General features: G+C 37.8%; 1 protein-coding gene across 1 annotated transcript; it reads left to right on the forward strand.

Moving 5' to 3' along the window:
* The first annotated feature begins 2,311 nt into the window (after positions 1-2,311).
* Positions 2,312-12,152, forward strand: adgrg2a (adhesion G protein-coupled receptor G2a). Its single transcript, XM_031745054.2, has 15 exons — positions 2,312-4,419; positions 4,527-4,624; positions 4,719-4,846; positions 4,950-5,106; positions 5,261-5,416; positions 5,563-5,685; positions 5,819-5,864; positions 5,950-6,053; positions 6,181-6,305; positions 6,392-6,660; positions 6,769-6,868; positions 8,631-8,917; positions 9,060-9,161; positions 9,794-9,913; positions 10,000-12,152. The coding sequence occupies exons 1-15, from the start codon at positions 2,550-2,552 to the stop codon at positions 10,101-10,103; spliced, it is 3,789 nt and encodes a 1,262-aa protein (XP_031600914.2). The 5' UTR covers positions 2,312-2,549; the 3' UTR covers positions 10,104-12,152.
* Positions 12,153-19,370: the final 7,218 nt, after the last annotated feature.

Below are 19,370 nucleotides of genomic sequence, written 5' to 3' on the forward strand. Positions count from 1 at the left end.
CTGGTAATATTTCCATTACAACTACAGCCAGCGACAATTATACAACAGTGCTCAGTGCAAATACAAGTATCAAAAATGTAACAACAGGTTACAGTACAACTACAGCAAACAACAATTACACAACAGTGAGCCCATTTCTAACAACTCTGAACAGTACAACAGTGTACAGTTCAATTACATCTGGCACCAATGACAGACAACCTGGCAACAGTTACAACACAGCCACAGCCAACAATAATTCTACAACAGTTCACAGTGCAACTACAGAGAGAAAAACATATACAACAGTCAACAGCACAACCACAGCTGGTAACAATTACAAAATACCACAAAATACAACTACGGGTAGCAATAATTATACAACAGCGCACAATGCAAATACAGCCAGCAACATTTACGCAACAACCTACAATTCAGCTATGTCGGACAACAATTACAACACAACTACAGCCATCAATAATTCTACAACAGTGAGCCCATTTCTAACAACTCTAAACAGTACAACAGTGTACAATTCAGTTACTTCTGGCAATAATGAGAGACAGACTGGCATCAGTTACAACGCAACTACAGCTATCAACAATTCTACAACACTGTACAATACAGCTATGTCCAGCAATAATTTTACAACAGCGTACAATGCAACTACAGTCAGAAACAATTATACAACAGTCAACAGCGCAACAACAACTGGTGACAATTACACAACATACAATACAACTATAGCTGCAGACAGTTATCCAACAGCATACACTCAAACTACAACAAGCAAAAATGACAGTGCAGTGTATAATGTAACTATAGCTGGTAGCAATTACACAACAGTGTACAGTGAGACCACAGCTGATAACAGTTATAGAGAAACTGGTAATATTTCCATTACAACTACAGCCAGTGACAATTATACAGCAGTGCTCAGTGCAAATACAAGTGCCAAAAATTCAACAGCAGCATACAATACAACTACAGCAAACAACAATTACACAACACTGAGCCCATTTCTAACAACTCTGAACAATACATCAGTGTACAATTCAGTTACTTCTGACACCAATGACAGACAAACTAGCAACAGTTACAATACAACTACAGCCAACAATAATTCTACAACACTGTACAATACAGCTATGTCCAGCAATAATTTTACAACAGCGTACAATGCAACTACAGTCAGAAACAATTATACAACAGTGCTCAGTGCAAATACAAGTGTCAAAAATGTAACAACAGGTTACAGTACAACTACAACAAACAACAATTACACAACAGTGAGCCCATTTCTAACAACTCTGAACAGTACAACAGTGTACAATTCAGTTACTTCTGGCAATAATGAGAAACAAACTGGCAACAGTTACAACACAACTACAGCCATCAATAATTCTACAACATTGTACAATACAACTATGTCCAGCAATAACCTTACAACAGCATACAATGCAACTACAGTCAGAAACAATTATACAACAGTCAACAGTGCAACAACAACTGGTGACAATTACACAACATACAATACAACTTTAGCTGCCGACAGTTATCCAACAGCATACACTCAAACTACAACAAGCAAAAATGACAGTACAGTGTATAATGCAACTATAGCTGGTAGCAATTACACAACAGTGTACAGTGAAACCACAGCTGGTAACAGTTACAGAGAAACTGGTAATATTTCCATTACAACTACAGCCAGCGACAATTATACAACAGTGCTCAGTCCAAATACAAGTGCCAAAAATTCAGCAACAGCATACAATACAACTACAGCAAACAACAATTACACAACAGTGAGCCCATTTTCAACAACTCTGAACAGTACAACAGTGTACAGTTCAATTACCTCTGGCAACAATGACAGAGAAACTGACAACATTTACAACACAACTACAACCAACATTACTTCTACAACAGTGTACAATACAGCTGTGTCCAACAACAGTTATACAACAGCGTACAATGCAACTATGTCAGACAACATTTACAACACAACTACAGCCATCAATAATTCTACAACATTGTACAATACAACTATGTCCAGCAATAACCTTACAACAGCATACAATGCAACTACAGTCAGAAACAATTATACAACAGTCAACAGTGCAACAACAACTGGTGACAATTACACAACATACAATACAACTTTACCTGCCGACAGTTATCCAACAGCATACACTCAAACTACAACAAGCAAAAATGACAGTACAGTGTATAATGCAACTATAGCTGGTAGCAATTACACAACAGTGTACAGTAAAACCACAGCTGATAACAGTTATAGAGAAACTGGTAATATTTCCATTACAACTAAAGCCAGCGACAATTATACAACAGTGCTCAGTGCAAATACAAGTGTCAAAAATGTAACAACAGGTTACAGTACAACTACAACAAACAACAATTACACAACAGTGAGCCCATTTCTAACAACTCTGAACAGTACAACAGTGTACAATTCAGTTACTTCTGGCAATAATGAGAGACAAACTGGCAACAGTTACAACACAACTACAGCTATCAACAATTCAACAAAGTTGTACAATACAGCTATGTCCAGCAATAATTTTACAACAGCGTACAATGCAACTACAGCCAGAAACAATTATACAACAGTCAACAGCGCAACAACAACTGGTGACAATTACACAACATACAATACAACTTTAGCTGCCGACAGTTATCCAACAGCATACACTCAAACTACAACAAGCAAAAATGACAGTACAGTGTATAATGCAACTATAGCTGGTAGCAATTACACAACAGTGTACAGTGAAACCACAGCTGGTAACAGTTACAGAGAAACTGGTAATATTTCCATTACAACTACAGCCAGCGACAATTATACAACAGTGCTCAGTCCAAATACAAGTGCCAAAAATTCAGCAACAGCATACAATACAACTACAGCAAACAACAATTACACAACAGTGAGCCCATTTTCAACAACTCTGAACAGTACAACAGTGTACAGTTCAATTACATCTGGCACCAATGACAGACAACCTGGCAACAATTACAACGCAACCACACCCAACAATAATTCTACAACAGTTCACAGTGCAACTACAGAGAGAAACAATTATACAACAGTTGATGGCACAACCATAGCTGGTAACAATTACATAATACCACAAAATACAACTACGGGTAGCAATAAATATACAACAGCGCACAATGCAACTAGAACTAACAAAAATGACTCAGAAGTATATAATGGAATTATATCTGACAGCAATTACATAACAGCGTACAACGCAACTACAGCCAGCAACATTAACACAACAGCCTACAATTCAGCTATGTCACACAACAATTACAACACAATTATAGCCAACAATAATTCTACAGCATTTTACAGTACCACTATGTCCAACAATAATTATACAACAATATACAATACAACTACAGGCGGGCACAGTTACACAAAGGATTACAATGCAACCACAGTGAACAACAGTGACACAGTAGTTCATAATGCCACTACATCTGGGACCAATTTAAATGAAAATACAACTAACCAAAATTACACAACCCTTAATTATGGAACTACACCTGGCAGTAATTCCACATTAGTGTCCAACAACGTTAGTACAGCTACAACTATGAATAGTCCCACAGCAACTACACCTGGTAATAATTATACAACAATGTATAATGCATCCACAGCTGTCATTAATTATACAGTAGTGTATAATGCGATTACATCTGGCAACAATTTTAATATAACTGCAACTAACAACAACTACACAATAGTTTATAATGCAACTGGATCTGGTAGTAATTACACCCTTGTGTATGCTGCAACCACAGCTGACAACAATTACACAGCAATGTACAATGTAACAACAGCTGGCACAACTTTACACAATGGTGTGGCAACAACCAGTAACAGAACAGTTAATACAACAACAATATCTCCCAACTACACAATGATAACGAGCACAACTACAGCCTCTAACAATTACACAACACCAGTGATCATTACTCCGACTACTCTATCTCAAAATAAAACAATTGCAATTATTGGAACCACAGAGAAAAGCACAACTGCTGCAGTGTCTCACAGTACTAAACCTACTTCAGCTCCACTGAAGAACCAGACTGCAAAATTCACCACAGTGAGTTTGACTCATGTCACAACAATAAACAAAAATGAAACCATGTCCACCACAACTGCCAGCACTGTCCAAACAAATGACACACCAGAGGGCGGTTTAACAACAACAACAACAACAACAACAACAACAACAACAACAACAACGACAATAACAACAGAAAATGCCTCTCTTGTTATTACTTCACCCGCAACCACTGCAACTACTATAACAGGTCATGGTCCACAAGATTTAAATGGCAACTCTGCTGAGGTTTCTTTGACACCGCTCACCAAAACTACTACAACCACCACAGTGGCTGGTACGTAGATTCTGTAGTTTAACTTTTTTTTAAAAAATTATTACTATCCAGTTTTAAGCTACAGAACAAGAAAATAGATCTACTGATTTATTGATTTGCTCCTGTAGAGAACACAGGAACTTCCACAACTGATGTACAAACAACTGATGAAGCAATTTACCTGTTGAATCAAACACAGGCTGTATCTCTGCTCAACGCCTCTCAAGTAAATGTCACTCTGCTACTCTGTTGTACAACTAACATTTAAATGGATAACGACTGTGTTTGTTTATTTTAATGTCTCATTTGGGAATTTTAAGGTGTCACAGTTGGTTGAGACACTGGAGAAACATCTGGACAGTCCCTCTGTTTCACCATCAGTGGTAATCAAAGTTGTCAGTAACTTGATGGACAGTAACCCTGAGGCACTCTCTGAATCTGCAAACAGGTTGAACACACACGTCTGTCTTAAAACAAACAAAGAAAATAACATATGCACATGCAAATGTGATTTTTTCCCCTGATGTTTGTGTTGTATTTCTTGGCGACAGGCTGATTCACTTGGTGGATAATCTGGGTGTTAAACTGGCTGTCACTGGTGGCGATGGAATTCTGTCAACCAGTTCCTTAGTTGTTGCTGTGAAGACAGTGAATGGGAGCAACTTCACAACAATCCTTTTTGATGTTTTTAACACTGATCATGTCCAGGTAGTCATCTGCTCATCAAGAGACATTGGTCCTCACATGAGAGCCTTTTTTTATAAACATATCAATCTTAGTATCTAAGACACGTAAGGGCTCGACCACACCTAAACCTAAACCAAACCTACCACTTATTTATTTATTTATTGCATGTTTTCAGTTCAGTGGCCCAAACAGGACCATGTTGAAAAGCTCCGAGCCTGCTGTGGCGTCTGTATACTTGCCTGCCTCCCTCACATCTGGTATCAGCCCTGAAGAGCAGAAGCAGGCCAACAGCGTCCAGTTTACTTTCTATGCAAAAAATTCATTCTTTAAGGTGCTTTCTCACTGTCATATCAGAATGTGTTTATTTATTTTCTGTTTTGATTTATGTAATGATTATGACCTATATGAAAGGGGTTAAATATGAAGTGAATCTGATTCTCCTGTAACTGACCTCTGTATATTTCTTCATTTTTGCAGGATGCATCATTAGATAACAAAACTCTTGTCAGCGCAGTTCTGGGCTCAAGTGTGGCTAATCTGTCAATTAGCAACCTGAGTGAAAACATTGAGTTCACCATCCGAAACAGCCACCCAGTTCATGTGAGTGTCATGTGCAGCACGTTAGTAGTTTTGTATTGTTCACTTATGATCATAACATTATATCACTGCAATTATAAACAATATAGGCTCACAAAAAGATAAACTGTAATAACAAATTGTTTTTGGTTTGTAGGAAAACTACACAGCCAAGTGTGCATTTTGGGATTTCACGCTGAATAGTGAGTTTACACATTTCAAACAGTGTCTGTGAAGAGCCAGAAAGGCCTAGGTGTAAATATTCCTGCCCCTGATGTTATTTTTCAGGTGATGGAGGAGGCTGGAGCTCTGTTGGCTGCTTTGTGGTCAACAGCACCCCTGAATATACAATCTGCAGCTGCAGCCATCTTACATCCTTTGCAGTACTGCTGGTTAGTGTGAATTTGTGCACCTGTTTCTGTTTCATTTATAATTTATAATTTATAACAACCGGCAACGGAAACAAATTGTCTCGGTTTGTGTTCACTGTTTGTTTGTGTATGCCACTTCTCCATGCAGGATTTGTCCAGACAGGAACTTCCTGACCCGAAGAACGCACAAATTCTTACTTTCATCACCTACATCGGCTGTGGAATCTCTGCTATTTTTCTTGCTATCACATTGCTGACGTATCTTTCTTTTCCGTAAGGATCCATTTTGGTGCACATCAATCATTACTGTTTAGTCTTATAAATTTCTTAAAGTTCTTTAATAAACTCTGTCTTTGTAGAAAATTGCTAAGGGATATACCAGCCAAGATCTTGGTCCAACTCTGTTTATCCCTGCTCTTCCTGAACTTGGTGTTCCTGCTGGACAGCTGGCTGGCGAGCCACAACAATACAGGCCTCTGTATTTGTACTGCCTTCTTCCTGCACTACTTCCTGCTGACATCATTTACATGGGCGGGGCTTGAGGCCCTGCATATGTATCTCAGCATTGTGCGAGTTTTTACACCCTACCTGAGCCAGTACATGCTGAAGTTCACTCTGATGGGTTGGGGTAGGAATCTTCAAACTTTTACTTGATGATCAATTATCAATTTTTCATTATATCAATATTTGAAACATGTTCATAAATTTCCTTTGATTAACCTTGGGTTTTTTGCAGGTATCCCTCTTGTCATTGTAATTATTGTGATATCCGTGGACAAAAACAACTATGGTGTGATTAATTATGGAAAACACACAAATGGCACTTCAGATAACTTGTGAGTTATTTTTTAATATTTTTTTTTGTATGTCAAAGATTTAGATCCATTTTCTTGATTAAACTCACTTTAACTTTAAGAAGCTATGGCTAAGTAGTGTAGATAGAACACTTACTTGGGCAAGATACTGAATTCCGATTGTGTATGTGAATAGTAAATGAGATGAATAAGGCTTGTAGTGTAAAATATTTTGAATGGTTAATAACATTTTGGAAAGTGCAGTCTGTGATTTTCCTAAACAGCATTTAAGAGTAAGCAGCATTCCCATAATGTTGGTCAAAAAGCTTTAAACATATTTCTTGAAAAAATATAAAGGTTATCTATTTAAATACCACACGATTTTACACAGTGGCATTATTTAACCAGAATTAAGCCAAAATGTACAAGCACCGTGTGAAAAACTAAGTATACCATTACTGCTTCCATTAGAATTAAGAGGGTAAACAGCAGCCTGGTTCTCTTAATAAAATACACTGAATTAACTAATCATCAGCAAGTGTTGTCAGTTTGCTGCTCTGGAGCATTCAGGTGTGTGTTAACACAATGCCAAGCAGAAAAGACATCTGCAGCAATCATAGAGAAGTCAGCCGTAACATATTAAATGTTGAAGTTCATTAAAGTACAATTAGAAAAAGACTGAGAAAATATAGCTTATTTGGAAGGGCTGCCAGGAGAAAACCTGTTCACTTCAAAAGGACATGGCAGCATGGCTTATATTTGCAAAATTACATCTGAAAAAACCACAAGAATTCTAGAACAATTCCCTTTGGACAGAGGAGACCAAGGCAGAGATCTTTGGACAAAATGCACAGCTCTATTTTTGGTAAAAACCTAAAACAGTTTGTATGCAGTGTTTATGCTGTTAAACTGTCAAGCACAGTGATTAAAGGCTGATGGTTTAGGCTTGTTTTTAAACCATAGGACCTACTAGTATTCTAAAGGCAAATATGTGTCCATCAGTCCCACAGCTAAACCTTGATGAAAATCCCAAAGATCCCAAAAACAGCAGCAAAGGAAAGAATTAAGGTGCTGAACTGGCCCAGTCAAAGTCCAGTCCTCATCCCCACTGAAATGTTCTGGTGGGACCTTAAGAGTGTAGTGCATAAATTCATCTGTGCAAACCTCAATGAACTGAAGGAACTTTATAAAGAAGAAAAATCCACATTAGTGCTGAACATTAAAAGTTTTAGCATCCCAATGGAACTTTTTTATGCAATGTCAGGAAATCAGCCATTTCCATTTTTCAGAGTATGAAACTGTGCAACAACCAGTTAAACTAATGTCACCTTTCCTAAACAAAAGTATTTCCCAGGAGTGGCAACTGTGGAAAAATGTCTTAACTTGATTCTCCCAGCACTGATCAGAGATTATGATTTAAAAAGACTATGCAACTGCTAGGATTTTCACATTCCATGAGGCTGCTTTATGGCATGGATTATTGACGCTGATGCATATATTGAAACAGAGCCATTATGAATGAGCCATTTTAGAGTGATTTTTCCAAGTGAGGAGTCAAAATATCCCTGTGGGAAAAGTCTGTTCAGCTACAGTAAGTGGATTTCACAATACACATCAACAAATTAGATGGTCCAGCCACCTTAGCAAAGAACTTAACCTTTGATTAATCACACTGCTTTAGTTTTGTTGCCACAGCATCTAATAATTTCGAAGCAACCTAAATGAAGAGAAAGAAAACAAGTTATCACTGTTTTGAAGCTAAAATGTTCCCTTGGTCATTTCTCCTTTTTTTTTCTTTCTGTAGCTGCTGGCTGAGTAATAACATAGCCTTCTATGTGGGTGTGGTGGCCTATTTCCTCCTGATCTTTATCCTGTGCATGCTGGCCTTCATCGTTGTTATGGTACAGCTTTCACGGATCAAGAAGCAGAACCCCCACAACCAGTCTCCCAAAAGAAGTGTTATGACTGATCTGCGCAGTGTCACTGGCCTAGTCATCATCCTCGGCCTCACCTGGGGGTTTGCTCTGTTTGCATGGGGACCCCTCTACTTACCCTTTGTTTACCTTTTCTCTATATTCAACTCTCTGCAAGGTGAGATATGTATAAACACACTGAATTTCAAAATAGGATTGATTTTTTTTATCATAATAACACTAATATATAATAACACAATAATAACACTATAGATGCATGGATGTATACAATAACCTACTTCCTTACTGTTCCTGTGTAGGTTTCTTTGTCTTTGTTTTCCACTGTGCTATAAAGGAGAATGTCCGCAGGCAGTGGAGAACTTATCTTTGCTGTGGAAAACTGCGACTGGCTGAGAACTCAGGTGAAATTCTTAAATGTTCCCGAAAATTTCTTTAAAAGCACTTTATAGTAGTTCAGTTGGTCACAACAGAGTAAACAGTAGTTACTTTAGAACCTTTGTCTTCAAATTTTGGTCTTAATTTCCACCAAAATAAGAACCCCTTTTTAATAATAACTTAAAGTAATCTAAACAAAGATATGATATACATAACATACATAACGACTATTCAAGGTAGCTACTTCTTAAAAATTGCCTCTTTGTTAGACTTTCTAGCAAGACAAAGTTTGTGCTCAAGAATTGTTTTCTACTATGTCTTTATTAATCAGAGTAAAGCTAAATAAAATATTCTCAACAGAAATAAAAAAAAAATCACAAGTTGTATTCTGAGGTTTATGATGCTGACACTGTCGACATAGTGACAATAGTTGAAAGAGTCTGACGGCCAGATAAGCATAAATGTGAATGGCTTGAAAGTGTTGCTGGGTTGCTTTGACCTAACAAGAGATTTGGCAGAGATTTTAAAGAATGTGACAGGAAAATCAGAGTGAAATCTTGTCGTATTACCCTGCCTTTTCAAAAAGCAGATAGTTTGAAAGCAAACAAATGTGTCAATTTTCAGCCTATTTTTGGTTAAAAAGTCATGTATTCTACAGATTGGAGTCGGACCTTCACACAAACCAAGAAGAATATCTCTCGCTCCAGTGCAACTACCTTGGATCAAAAGTTCACTTCTCGAAGCTCCTCTGGTGTCAGTTATGGCACCAATAGCAGTGGTATGTGATGCAGTGGCAGATAGTCCTTTTCAAACATCGTATATTTGTATATATTCTTTATAACACATGGTTCTCATTGCCCGCAGGCTCTGTGTTCGCGGACAGCGGAATATCTGACGGCTCCAACAATGATGTCGTTCTCAATGAGATTCACAGGGGAAATCTGACACAAGGCAAAACCACCAAGTGACTCTGCCTGAGCTTTCTTTTGTGATTACAGCCAGTTCCAAGAAAGGATCTCTGGGAGTTTACAAGATGCAAATTGGAGGAGTAGTTTTCCTTAAGAAAGCCTTAATGTTACAAAAATGAAGGTTTGATAAAGGACTAAAGAGGAACAGGGACAAAGGAGACCTTTGTCTAAATACCTTTAGAGAAGAAGAGATCAAAAAGTGGAGAATGTTTTCAATTCTACACTAATAGTATAAATAATGGAAGAGTCTTGTTAGCAGAGATAAGGTGTTTTTATGACTGATAATATGATTAGTTTTATCGTTACAGCTCTGACTCAGTGTTAGTGCTTACTCTCATTGCAAAGCTACTACTGAAACTAAAACATTTCATTGAACTGCATTTACTTGGTAGCCGAGAACAGATGCTGTCAGCATTGTATAGATTAATATCTGGCTATTTCTTTGAGGCTCTATTCATTTCTTGAACAGACAAATGAAGGAATTTCCAGTCTTAACTCTACATTTCAGTGCCTTTGCTAAATTCTAAGTTTATTCTGGCAGTGTCAAATAGCACTTTGGGATGGGTTAGCTACCTACAGAGACAAGGTCGATTGATGCAAAATGTGCACATGCCAAACTCAACTGCTTGATCATATCTGATAAAAGATGATATCTGCAAGATTATTTAAGGGTGCAGTTCTGTTTTAAATATTGTATTATTCACTACATTATACATTACTTTTTTATTCAGTTCAGACATGCTTTTTATGAAAAAAAAAGATGTAAAATATTTTCATGTGGCAAACTGAAGCACAATCAAAATATGGGATTTATGTCCTGTCCTTTTTAACAAGGACACATTTTGCTAAATGTCCTTGGAAGGCCATTTGTATGCAATGAAAGATGAAATAAAAGAGAAAAAACTAACTTCAACTTGTCACCTGCCCAGCTGCTCTCTCTTTTTTTTGCATCAGACTTTCACATCTATTCCACATCTTTACGTCTGTAATCAAATCCTTTCAACAGGAGGGGGAAAAAAACTACAATTATGATCCCAGCAGACAACCCTCTCATCACCGTGTTGAGTAACCTTCAGCAGAGCATCTCACGCCCACCCAGCGCCAGTTCAATCGCAGCCTGTCAAGGTCAGCCTCAGAGGTCGGCAGCAGTTAGCTATTAAAAGTTTTACATGATTTCCAACCTCAGAACAGGGAGACCTCTAATGTGAAGCCCATGAGTGAGAAATGCTGGGAGAAAAATGAAGAGCTGGAGGCACAGATGTTACACCGATGAGCATGAATACCATAAATTAAATTTAATCCTGAATGCCCAATGCCAATCAATCCTAATTCTGCAGTTTAAACGGTCTTTATTTGTGGTATTGGCAGTCATGTTATGCAATGCCATTATACCTTATCACCTTTGTTTTACCTGTTTATGTTTTAATTTTTGACTTTGTGACCCCACTGCGGTCTTAAAGATCCTTGATGTCATATCTTTTGTCTCTGTTTAACCCTCACATGCAGAAATCTCCAAATTGGAGCTTAGGAGTTAATGCCTCCCGCTTCACATGGAATGAGGCAAAAAAGGCTGTCATGCACGCTGCCATGCTTTACTGCCAAACAAAATGTATATGTATTTGTGCACATATAACTCATTAAATAAATTAAACAGTTTATATTTCGATATTTTCTGTATTAATGGCATTTGTAATTGATAATGGTAACGTAGTTATGGTACCATTTGGGTACTTGGTAAGATTTGTGTTATGGTGCAAAGCTATCTTAGTATCGTAGTTTCAATAATTATTCACATATTGTGGTGTAAAGCACTTTTATTAAGCCTTATGAACCCTGGCTATAATGGATAAAAGTAAAAAATAATAGGGTGTGTGTTCTCACAATGTTCTACAGAGAGTAAAGCTTTTATTTTAAAGCACTTAGATGGGCAAATTTCAGTTTCATTAAATGTCATTAAATCATATCTGTTTATGTAACTTTTTCTATACACCCACCCACTTGTGCTCTTCAGCCTCAGGCAGTCATCTTGTTTGCATTGACAGTATTAAATGTAAATAAAGACAAATGAAAATCAGTTGGTGTTAAGAGTCATTCAAGCATCGTCTGGGAGCTTGTTTTCCATAAAAACTCTTCAAGCTCTACCATCTTCCACTAGATGTCAGTATAATCCCATCACTTTGCACTACCTTTAAATCTGATATGATGGCCTGTTGGCAAGTGTGCAGTTTTATTACAGCTATTTGGCATATTATTATTACCGAGGCAAATCTTAATTATAGCTTCTAAGTGAAATAAAAATCCCCCAGCTTTAACCAGGATAATATTACAGTTTCAATCCTGTTAAAACCACTATAAAACAATACAATTTCTGAATGACAAAAATTCAGCAAGGACCTCCAAGAACCCTTAAATTCTCATTTCCCGTCATATTATTCATGTATGCACGAGAATCCTTTCTGTCTGGCTGATGTAATTCTGCCAAATTCTGTATTTCACTTTGCTAAAAAGGTGCCATGGATGCAAAATAAAAGTGGCAGGTTCACTCTGCTAATTTGTTTGCAGATTTAACAAACTAATCACACATCAGCCAAGGGGGCAGTTTTTTCCCCTCATCTGAAGTTTTAATTAGATTTGAAGGTTAATTTTTACTGCTGCTGTGCAAGCATGGCCTACGTGCTTTCACAAACACACTAACAGTAGCAATGTGGGAAAAAGTAAAGGGAGAAGTAAAACCGCTAACACTGATACAACATTTCATTTCTAATTGGATGTTTTATTGTTAATTTCAGGGAAAATATACACAAATACAATTAATCTACAAAGGCCATCCATATTTCACCCAGCTGAAGAAAGGCCCATGCCTCTCTTAGGGTGGCAGCTTGACACTGTAACAGCATTTCCATTCATTCCATACCTGCATTGCTTCATTTGCAGGTATAAAAGCCTACAAGAATGTGAAAATTAAATATAATATAAGACCTGAGACAGCCTGCTTGTGTTTAATAGTGAATAGTTAATCTTTTTGCAGTTTAGGAGATGTAATTCACTCTGATTTTTGGGCTAATGTGAGGGTTCACTCCTTACAAAACTGTACTCTATGCAGCAACTTTCTTTCCCGTCTTTTGCTGTGGTCTTTTGCCCTCAGTGAACAGGTGTAATTGGAGCTAAACCTGCTTATGATGCTTATCAGCAGATAACTAAACATTAGCAACAGAGTTAACAGGAGGGCAAACCTGCATAAAAGAAGCAGCTCATGAGCCCAAAATTGAATTCACTCATGGTACTCGGACATCCTCGTTACTAGCAGAAAGGTATGTTACTACGATTTAAACCTGCAAAAACAAAACCACTCATAGTTCATAATTCACAGGTTATTGCTGCAAAATGACAGATTTGGCCTTGAGCACAGTTTGGGTGAAGCCCTATTAGGTGATCACTGTTTGCAAGTTTCACTAAAGCGGAGGAGGAGTGATTCCAGTGAATTGTGGATGGATGATGGATGGCTCACCATGGCATGAGCTTATCGGCCCTTTGGCTGAATGAACTACAAATAGAACTGTATGTATTATCTCTGTTCTCTTAAGCCCTCTATCCCTTTCTTTAATTGTACTTTCAAACATGGGAGAGGTGTGCAATACTTTTCACATTTGTAGCTTTTAACTTGACTAACATTGGTCAATCTGAAATGTTGCAGCCTGCAGACTTTAGATTGCAATATCTCAACTTGCATCACACTTTTCACCTCATACATTGATATACAGTGAGATACCCTGAGTTAAGTATTGATTAACATAGCTGTAAATGTCGTAGGGTATATCAATTTTTCCAACTTTGTACCAAATTCAGGTATCCTTGAACCTAAAGTCCTGTATCTGTAAGGCAGTGGGTATTTGGGATGTTTGGAAGAAGGCAGATCAAAGTGAAAACCTGGCTGTACCAAAATGGCTGTATTCAACCATTCCTATAATCTGAAAGTACTCCTAATGTTCAATGATAGGATAATTTTCTTCGGGATTTTCAGAAAGTAGCAAAGAGTAATACTTTTTTTTAATGAACATACCTATTAGGGTACAAACTTAAGCTATGGTAAAATGTAAACATACTGCAACAGACTTGACTTATATCTATTTTTTTCCAGTGATGGCTTGAGCAAATAAATAGAACTATTAAATGTTTTCTGTAGGTGTGGTGAAGATGCAGTTTAAGATAAGAAAACATTCCTCCACAAAGCCCGAGAATTTTTTTTTTTTTCATTTAGCGCTAACAGTTACAGCTTTGAACCTATAGCAAAACTTAACAAGCCATTGATATTATCAACCTGTATGACTTGTTATACAACTAAAAGGCTTTCTTATAACAAATGTGCTATTTAAAAAAACACTCTCAGATATTTATGAAAATTTGAAGAACTTTGAAGGACCAGTATTATACCAACTCTCAGACATGGTAGTGGAGGGTTGATTTGTTTTGCAGTCACAGGACTTGGGCAACTTGCTGTCACCGAGTTGACCACGAACTCTTCTGTATATCACTGCGTTGTATATTCTTGAGCAGGGGTAGGGAACTCCAGGCCTCAAGGGCCGGTGTCCTGCAGGTTTTAGATATCACCCTGGGTCAACACACCTGAATCAAATGATTAGTTCATTACCAGGCCTCTGCAAAATGTCAAGACATGTTGAGGAGGTCATTTAGCCATTTAAATTAGCTGTGTTGGATCAAGGACACATATAAAACCTGCAGGACACCGGCCCTTGAGGCCTGGACTTCCCCACCCCTGTTCTACAGTCAAGTGTGAGGCCATCTGTCTGACAGCTAAAGCTTGGCTGAAACTGGGTCATCCAGCAGAACAATGATCCGAAACAGCAAATTTACATCAGAATGGGTAAAAAGAAAGGAATCAAGGTCTTGCAATGGTTCAGTCAAAGCCTATACTCAGACCTAATTAAAAAACTTTAGTTCATTTTACCACTCTCTTAAAGTACAGTAAATCAAGGTTTGTAGAAATTCTTTTCCACACACTTCAGTGAACAGAAGCAACATTGTAAAGAAGAGTGGGGCAAAATTCCTCCACAAGGACATTGGAGACTGATAAAGTCAAACAGAAAATGAATTCTTCAAACTATTGCTGCTAGAGGCGGTTGTACAAGCTACTGAATCATGGAAGGCACTTAAGGATTGCATAGAGTCCCGTGAATACTGAATTAAAAGGTCAACAATACAACGCAACTGCACTAATAGTATTTTTTGGGGGGGAGTTGAAATAAATGGTGGCTGCAGGAAGCAACATATTTAGTCAATTTTTCCAATTTCTTTTAGTACACTTAACCATAATAAGAAGTTTTAAAGGGATTTTTAGAACAAAAAAAATCTAAATGTTAGAAGCAGTTTTCCAAAAAGAACCAAAATGCTGTAGATTCTACTGTTTGAAAAACAAACCAACAAACAAAAACATTTCTTATTGTGATTTAAGCACTTTGCGCTTTAACTAATTAAACTGAACTCTAAGTTTAGCGTCTACCAACAGATGCCACTATGCTGAATACAGCACGAATTAATGGTAAAAGTTTGTGTGTGTGTGTGCAGGGAAATATCTATGATCTAAATAAACATCAAATTGCACATTAAAATAATAAAAATATCATCCTTGTTATTGAAAATGTAGCTGAAAGTAATAATGTGACCTTGATAAAAAGTGGTTCTGATTTCCCAAGCATGTCTTATTATCAAATGTGTGGACACTATCTAAGCATAATAATGGGATATTTGTGTCTGAACTACTGGCTGAGGACTAATCTCAAACTATGTGACCATGGAGGGCAGTAAAACACCAGAATCTGCAGGCTCCAGCAGCTCTCTGTGGGTTTGTGACTCTTTATGCATCCAATATATATTTTTATATACACACACACACACACACACACACACACACGTATATTATATATATATATATATATATATATATATATATGGACTGAAAGACAGCACAGAGGCACTAATCATGGCAGCACAACAACAAGCTCTGAGCACAAGATCCATAGAGGCTGGGGTCTATCACACCAGGCAAGACCCCAGGTGCAGGCTGTGTAAAGATGCCCCAGAGACAATCCAGCACATAACAGCAGGATGCAAGATGCTAGCAGGCAAGGCATACATGGAGCGCCATAACCAAGTGGCCGGCATAGTGTACAGGAACATCTGTGCCGAGTATAACCTGGAAGTCCCGAGGTCAAAATGGGAGATGCCCCCAAGGGTGATGGAGAATGACCGAGCTAAGATCCTGTGGGACTTCCAGATGCAGACGGACAAAATGGTGGTGGCTAACCAACCGGACATAGTGGTGGTAGACAAACAGAAGAAGACGGCTGTAGTGATCGATGTAGCGGTTCCGAATGACAGCAATATCAGGAAGAAGGAACACGAGAAGCTGGAGAAATACCAAGGGCTCAGAGAAGAGCTCGAGAGGATGTGGAGGGTGAAGGTAACGGTGGTCCCCGTGGTAATCGGAGCACTAGGTGCGGTGACTCCCAAGCTAGGCGAGTGGCTCCAGCAGATCCCGGGAACAACATCGGAGATCTCTGTCCAGAAGAGCGCAGTCCTGGGAACAGCTAAGATACTGCGCAGGACCCTCAAGCTCCCAGGCCTCTGGTAGAGGACCCGAGCTTGAAGGATAAACCGCCCGCAGGGGCGTGCTGGGTGTTTATATATAGCTAAAGAGCTCAGGGCCAGCCACAAACAAGCAGTGTCGGTATTACTGTGCTTCATAAGATGCACACTAATATTATAACTGGCACTGTTCCTCGTTTGCATGATGTAAATACAAAATAATATGGACTCTAATCCAGCTTTCATGAGCAGTATTGCTGTATTTGAAAGCAAATATCACCAAAAGCACTCCCCTCAGCATCAGCACAATATAAAAGCCTCCTCAAGGAACCATCAGATCAATGAGGCAAAACTTTCAATCAAATGTTGATTGAGGGAGGTAGCTGAATCTGCAGGATTTTTGCTATTTAGCAAATTGGTGAATTTCAGGCTGTGCTTATTGGCTTTATTGTCCTCCATTTATTAGAAAATAATTCATATTTTAATGTGTGGCAACATTTATTTGGTTTCATTTCCCTTGATGCAGCTGTCAGCGATGTGAAGCAGTTGTAGAGAGTACCAGTCAACTCATTCTTTATTACGAGTAACTGAGTACTGGCATAGCTGAATTCTCTTTTAACCTTTCTCGAAATTCACATCTAGGATGCTGAAAGAGCTACAAAGAAAGACACAGTAGAGTAAGAAAATGTAGTTACACAATATATTATGACACAAGTATTGAATCAACCCTCTCCTGAGGTCTAAGCAACATTTTTCTTCTTTGTCTAGCTTGCATCCAGCATAGGGAAAATGTTCGATCATCACTACATGATTGATGGTTTGCTTCACTTTATTAAGTATGTATTGTTGTGACTTCATATGACCAGAGCAATAAGGATGGATCTGAGTAGTGTGTTTGCTGTATGTCCAGTAAAAGAAGGCTCAAAGAGACCATTATTAGAGTTGGAGGTTTATTTAGTGGTTATTAGCAAGATAAGTCATATTACATTGGTTTCAAGCTGTCTTGTTAATCATGCCTAATCCAGATTAAGCAAACAGCTTCACATTTGCATATGAAAGACTGAATCATGTAAGCAGTGTAAAAAACATGGATATTTAGCCAGACATACAATCTGTTTAAAAAGTACCATCCTATTTCATGTCTTCGGGCAGGAACTGGTATCAGCCCATTTCTAGTGACCAGCCAGTCAGCCTGTCATAGGTAAAGGTAAATAGTCGTGCATACACTTGCAGCCACATACTAACATGTCTTTTGCATGGAAACTCATTTTATAATGACATACTAATGTGGACATTTTAAATAAACTTACAAAGGTAAAGAGGTGAAAGCTAAAGAGCTCAGAGCCAGCCACAAGCAAGCAGCCTCAGTATGAGCCTCGGTATATGCAATGAAAAGATCAAAGCATGGGAAAATAATGAAGAGAAAAAGATTGATATCCTATTTTGCACTGAATAAAGGTTGATATTTGTTTGGATATGCTGCCTGTTATAGTTCTTAGAAAGAAAATTGGAAAACACAAGACAGAGTCAGCCAAGAAAATTACAAAATACCAAAGCTTTCTGTAAGCTGCAAAAATTAGTCCTGCATTCTTACAATTCTTGTAAAAAGACCAATTGATTTTTAATATTTTTTTAATAGAGATATTTAACTAAATCATCTATTCAGTAAATAGTTTCTTGGTTTTCTTTGCTGATGCCATGACTCATTGAGGAATTCCCACTTATTGACAATGCTGGATGCATCTTTCGTTCAAAATGGTTGTAATATATTTTTCAAGTTCACACATTAGGCTACCAGATTCAACCTAAGCAGAGGCCCAGGATGGGCCATAAGTGAATACCTAATGCAAAACTTCTCAGATGATTTTTACCATTATTTCAGTCTCTCTGCATTCATATGGCTTCCTCAGGTCTCATCATATTATATCAACATTTCCTATAATAATATAGGAAATGTTGCCATAGCCATCCTTTTTATAATCTTATTTGCTTCAGATATTTCATAAGAGGGAATTCTGCTTCTTACAAGATTTTTTCCCCTCAGTGGAAATTATTTTTGTCATGAATAAAGAAGCAATATTGGGCAATAAGCAAATACCAAGTTGTTTGCATCTGGCATTCCTCACATACCCAAAAACAACTTCAATATCAGATTTAACATATTGTCTCTGTCTTGTCTCATACATACAAATATAAACAAACATTGTACACATCTGGGTATCCGAAGGCCCCTTTGACCGCTGAACATTATCTCCATTTTTCTCACTACTTCTTCATCCTGTCACCCTCAAGGCACCTGTGACAATAGGGTCCCTTAGGCCTTTGAGCATCATACCTCTGTTTTGCACTACTTCTATATGTGGTTGCATTCATATTAACACAAACGAACATTAAACAACAAAAACAATAGCAAAACTGCTCTGCAACAACAGTAGATACCCTAGGGCCTCACCCAGCATCAAGAACAAGTTACCAGCACCTCACATAAAAATATCAAGAAATTAAGACTCAACACACACTTGAAGAATGTGTCTACCTGTTTATTTCTGTAACCTGTTGACTCAAATCGCTTCATATAAAAAAAGAGCATAACAAAAAAAACAACATAAATTTTTACCCTTTGCATGAAGAGATGATAACTGCAGTGGCAGTATTCATTGTTTG

This window comes from Oreochromis aureus, linkage group 9 (genome assembly GCF_013358895.1).
Source record: "Oreochromis aureus strain Israel breed Guangdong linkage group 9, ZZ_aureus, whole genome shotgun sequence".
Lineage (NCBI taxonomy): Eukaryota > Metazoa > Chordata > Actinopteri > Cichliformes > Cichlidae > Oreochromis > Oreochromis aureus.